The sequence below is a fragment of the Astyanax mexicanus genome, chromosome 4 (genome assembly GCF_023375975.1).
Source record: "Astyanax mexicanus isolate ESR-SI-001 chromosome 4, AstMex3_surface, whole genome shotgun sequence".
Taxonomy (NCBI): Eukaryota; Metazoa; Chordata; class Actinopteri; order Characiformes; family Acestrorhamphidae; genus Astyanax; species Astyanax mexicanus.
Genome location: NC_064411.1, coordinates 53,879,971 through 53,885,970, shown reverse-complemented (window position 1 = coordinate 53,885,970; position 6,000 = coordinate 53,879,971). Strand labels below are relative to the sequence as shown.

At 38.7% G+C, this 6,000-nt stretch overlaps 1 protein-coding gene across 1 annotated transcript in view; it reads left to right on the top strand.

Annotated features, from left to right (window-relative positions):
* Positions 1-434: 434 nt before the first annotated feature.
* mfn1a (mitofusin 1a) overlaps positions 435-6,000 on the top strand; it is a 31,676-nt gene continuing 26,110 nt past the window's right edge. Inside the window, exons 1-4 of the mRNA XM_022678646.2 lie at positions 435-818; positions 2,011-2,138; positions 3,220-3,355; positions 4,981-5,143. Coding sequence (XP_022534367.1) covers positions 2,024-2,138; positions 3,220-3,355; positions 4,981-5,143 — 414 coding nt within the window. The 5' untranslated portion in view covers positions 435-818; positions 2,011-2,023. The remainder of the gene's footprint in view (positions 819-2,010; positions 2,139-3,219; positions 3,356-4,980; positions 5,144-6,000) is intronic.

The window sequence follows — 6,000 nt, the reverse complement described above, 5'->3', positions numbered from 1 at the left end:
TAATACCCTATACTCCCCATACTACTCTATACTACTCTACACTCCTATATACCGCCCAATGTTGCCTTATACTCCCTATGTTCCCATATACTACCCATTATAATACCCTATACTCCCCATACTACTCTATACTACTCTATACTCCATATACCACCCAATGTTGTCTTATACTCCCTATGTTCCCATATAGTACCCGTTATAATACCCTATACTCCCCATACTACTCTATACTACTCTATACTCCCATATAGCGCCCAATGTTGGTCTATACTCCCTATGTTCCCATATACTACCCGTTATAATACCCTATACTCCCCATACTACTCTATACTACTCTATACTCTCATATACCGCCCAATGTTGCCTTATACCTCCTATGTTCCCATATAATACCCGTTGTAATACCCTATACTCCCCATACTACTCTATACTACTCTATACTCCTGTATACCACCCAATGTTCCCCAGATAAGAGCACCTAAATGCTTTACAGGCTTTTTCCTACAGGATGTTTACACTACAGCAAGAATACCTTTACCTGCAGAGAACTGAACAGGTGAGAGTTGTTGTGATGTAGCATGGAGTATTAGCTCTGTGAGATAAGAGGATTAGACGCTGCTCTGAGTTCACAGAAGCAGATCAGACTGGGTCTCCCGCACCATATGGGTCTAACGGACAGCAATGCTCACATAGCAGATACCAAAATACAGAGCAGAACCATGATCCACAGCTCAGCTTCTGTTTAAACCCAGCGGAGGAACATCACTAACTGACCTGAGGATAAACCAACCCGCTGTCTCCTTCTGTAGGGCGTAAGGGTAAGTGACCAGTAGCTTAGCATGCTAACATTTTTTGTTGTATCTTTTTTAAACATTTAAACAGTCAAAGGATGCCTCCCAATTGAACCCTAATAGGAAATAATTAGGGCTAATTATTGGCAAGAACTTACATACAATGCAATACATATCAAGATACAGGGGTTACAATTTAATATATCACAATGTACTGCATGCATATTGTAAACAAGTTGAGGAAACTCTTGCTCTTCCTTTCCTGGGGTGGTCCTGATGAGTGCCAGTTTCAGCATTCTAATATTTTGATGGTCTTTTCAGTGACTGCACTTGAGGATACTTTCAAAGTTCTAGAAATTCTCCTTTTCAGATTGACTGACCTTCATTTTTTCTTAAAGTATTTTTTATTCTATACTTAGTTGAGTAGTTCTTGAGTAGAACATTACTCAAATATTCACTATTCACTGTATACCTGTAACTCTACCTCTTCACTACTTTACTTTAACTGATGCTCTCAAACACTTTATTAAGAGACAAGAAATTCAAGTAATTAACTCTTGATGAGTTCAGCACAGCTGTTAACTGAAAGCCTGAATTCCAGGTGACTCTACCTCATAAAACTGACTGAGAAAATGCAGGCAAGATTTTTGGTTACAAAATAATTGTATATGTTTTTCTTCATAGTTTGGCTGACTTTAGTATTAAGGATGCAAGAATTGTGAAGGTGGTACCAAAGAAGAAGTCCTATGAAAATAGAGTTTGTTGATTGGTTCTTCTAGTGGAATTGGCTCAGTTTTATCCCTCCCCCAATTAAAATGGAGATTCTGATTGGTTCTGTTAGTGGAATTGGCTTTGTTTTGTCCCTCTTCCATTTAAAATAGAGATTTCGATTGGATCTGTTGGTGGAATAGGCTATGTTAAGAGTTGCTTGAAAAAGCTCTTGATTTCAGTAGCTCTTTTTTTTTGTTCACAGCGATGCTCTACAAATCTACTAGAAAGTCTTTCCTGGAGAGTAGAGAGTAGAGTTTTTTCAACAAAAAGAAGGATAAACTGAACGAGTTACAGTACTTTTCTTTATATAGTGTATATTTTTTTTTCTTGGGTGTTGGACATACCACTTTATTACTTCTGAAGCAATAAGTGGTACAATATTAAGAGTAAGATTTGAACCTACAACTATTTTATGTGACAGTGTATTAAACATCAAATCTGTTTTCAGAAGCAGGTGAATCATGGCGGAGATGGACGCTTCACCCCTGCAGCATTTCGTGGTGGCGAAGAGGACGATCAGTGCCGTGTTTGATCAGCTGCTGGAGTTTGTTAAAGAAGGATCAGAGTTCGTGGAGGGTGAGGTTACCTGTTACCTCATTATCTCCTTATCAGTTCCAAGCTCTTTTTGAAGACCTGAATTTGTATGTGCTTTAAATGTATATTGACAAGAAATGGGAGACTCAAAATGTGTCATGATAAGGTTACGATATGATTTATTGTGATATATTGATATACTGTACTGTATTTACTGAAAGAAAACTGTCTGTGTATAAAATGAATTAACATCACGTAAATATGACAAAAGAAAAGTGTACTTTTTATCCAATCAGAACACCAGGATCTCATGACAGAGTTAATAATGCTGCTATTTTGTGGCAATTCTTTACATGTAGACTATTAGGTATAAACTAATACTGTGTTTTTTTATTTTATTGAAAAGTTACTTTATTTCAGTAATTCAGTTGAAAATGTGAAACCCATATACTATATATATTAAACACAGAGTGATCTATTTTAAATGTTTATTTATTTTATTGATGATTATGGATTACAGCCAATAAAACCCCCAAAATCAGTCTCTCAGTAAATTAGAATATTATATAATAAGATCAATTGGTGCTTTTTTTGCAGTGTGGGCAGTGTGCGAAGTCCTGCTGGAAAATGAAATCTGCATCTCTATAAAAGTTGTCAGTAGCAGAGGGAAGCTGTAAGATATGAAGTGCTGTAAGATTTTGTGGGAAAACAAAACTGCACTGACTTTAGACTTGATAATAAAACACAGTGGATCAACACCAGCAGATGACAGACATGACTCTCCAAACCATCACTGATCATCAGTAAATTTTACATTTCATTTAAAGTAAATTAAAGGGATCAGAGTCTGGAGGAAGAGTGGAGAGACACACAGTCCAAACTGCTCGAGGTCTAGTGTGAAGTTTCCACCAATCAGTGATGGTTTGGATAAAGAGACATGTCATCTGCTGTAGCAGTAAAACGAATTAAATATGGGTTAGCATAGCTAGCTACTTCACACAATGATCCAGTAAATCCTGCAGTTCTAAATGAACTACAGTCTACAGTTCTTCAGATTCTGTCCAAGTTGGGTTCACTTGAACCTTGTGGGAGTTTACCTGAGTGTGTGTGTGTGTGTTCTCAGAGACGTGGAGGAGTGAGGATCTGGAGCATGTGGCGGAGGAGGAGCAGTGTATGGAGATCCAGTCCTGCTCCAGGAAGCTGGAAGCTATTTGGGAGGTTCTGGCCCGCAGACAGATGAAGGTGGCGTTTTTCGGCAGGTACGGCTCTGATGTGTTTGGGCTGAGGGTTCTGGGTTGGTAAACAGAGCAGCCGAGCGGGAGAGCTCATTAACATGTTTACACCACGGGTGTGCTGCCAAAAACAATGGGACGCGCAGTGAGACGGGTTTATTATGTTTATAGAGCTGGAGAACATAGACGCCCTTGAGCGAGGATGAAACTCTAGGTTAATGAAGGAAAACTAAAATTCCATTATTCACCTCAATGCTTTAGTATGACAGATTCCACTGGGAATTAGTGTTTTACATAGCTTTTAATCTTAAAAGAGAATTCTGGCGTTTTGCAACCTAATTTTTGGTTTGTCTTTTGTCCCACCCGCAAGTAAAATGGAGATTTTGATTGGATCTGTTGGTGGATTGGCTATGTTTTGTCCCTTATCCAATTAAAATTTAGATTTTTATTGATTCTCTCCAATTCTTGGTGGAATTGGTTATGTTTTTTCCCTCCTCCAATTGTAATGGAGATTCCGATTGCTTTTGATGGTGGAATCGGCTATGTTTTGTCTCTTCTCCAATTAAAATAGAGATTTAGATTGGTTCCTCTGGTGGAATTGGTTATGTTTTGTACCTCCCCAAGTTAAAATGGAGATTGTAATTGGATATGTTGGTGGAATTGGCTATGTTTTGTCCCTCCCCTAATTAAAATAGAGATTTTGATTGGATCTGTTGGTGGAATCGGCTATGTTTCACACCTTACCCCAATTAAAATGGAGATTGTAATTGGATATGCTGGTGGAACTGTCTCTGTTTTGTCTCACTCTCAATTAAACTGAAGATTGTGAATGGTTCAGATAGTAAAATTAGCTATATTTTGTACCTACCTCAATTAAAATGAAGATTTCCATTAGTTCAGATAGTGAAATTAGCTTTTTTCCCCCTCCCCCAATTTAAATAGAGCTAAGATTTTGATTGGATCTGTTGTTGAAATAGGCTCTGTTTTGTTCCTACCCCAATTAAAATGGAGATTGTGACTGGTTCTGTTGTTGGAATTGGTTATGTTTTGTCCATCCCCCAATTAAAATTGAGATCAGTTGTACTGCTTCCAACTAAAATTCAGATTTTGATTGGTTCTGCCATTCTTTGTGACTAATTTTCTACAACCCATAACAAAAATGCGATTCTGATTGGGTTTGTTGTTGGATTTGACTATTTTTTAAATTGCCCACCAACTGAGGTGGGGATTCCGATTGGTTGTGCTATTGGAATTGGCTGTGTTTTGTACCGCCCCCAACTAAAATTAAGATTACAATTGGTTGTGCCACTGCATTTGACTGTCTTCTGTAGCGCCCCCAACTAAAATAGAGATCCTAATGGGTTCTGCTTCTGTTACTGAATATACTTTATACTGCCCCAACTGAAAATAAGATTCTGATTGGTTTAGCTGTTGGGTTTTACTGTCTACTGTACCGCTTCCAACTAAAATTGAGATTACAATTGATTCTACAACTGGGTTTGTCTGTGTATGTTTTGCCAACCCCTCATCCTCAAATAAAATGTGGGTTCCAATTGGTTCCATGCCCACCCAGTACCCACAATACCATTCATCACCCCTATCTTATCCTTATCCACACATCCCCATTCCATCCTAACCGCATTCTTCTTTAGGACCAGTAACGGGAAGAGCACAGTGATTAACGCCATGCTGAGGGAACGGGTGCTGCCCAGCGGAATCGGCCACACCACCAACTGCTTCATCAGTGTGGAGGGAACTGATGGAGACCAAGCGTTCCTCACCACTGAGAACTCCGAGGAGAGGAAGAGTATAAAGGTAATTTATAACCTTATAACACTTTGACTGCTGTCCAAACCAAGCCATAATATTCCTACTGGTACACAGTGTACGTACTAGTGGTCATTACAGGGTTATGACATCGGTGGGCAAGTTTAAGCATCTGAGAGAGTTTGATAAAAAGACCAAATTTTAATGTTTAGATGCAGTGTTGAGTACCTACTAAAAGAGTGATCTAAGTGCACGTCAATATGGTTATATTCAAAAAAGCCACTTAAAACTTTACTGTGAAAAATAAAAGCCTTATGTTAACCATGATGCAGTAGACTAAAAAACTCTGGAATCACAAATCATGGTTTTCCGTCTGGAAATTCGGTGGATGAGTCTGGGTTTGCCCATTGCCAGATGAATGGTACACTGGGCAGTGTAAAGTATGGTGGAGATGGGATTATGGTGTGAGGTTGTTTTCTTTCTGATTGGTTCTGCTACTATAACTGACTATGCTTTATAATGTCCCCATCTAAAAATAACATTCTGATTGGTTTTGCTTTTCCATCTGCCAATCAGTTGGATGAGTCTGGGTTTGGTGATTGCCAGGAAAATGGTACTTGTCTGGTAGCATTGTGCCCAGTGTAAAGTTTGGTTGAGGGGGGATAATGGTCTGGGATTGATTTTCAGGAGTTGGGCTCAGAGTTAATAGCTTCAGAAAAATCTTTAGAGGTCTTGGGTTGGTCTACTCACCTTTACATCAAAATAGAGATTCTAATTCTGGTTTTGTTGCTGGATTGGACTGCGTTTTAAATTGCAGACCAACTGAGATGTGGATTCTGATTGGTTCTGCTATTGAAACTGACTATGCTTTGTACTTTCCACAACTGAAAATACTATTCTGATTG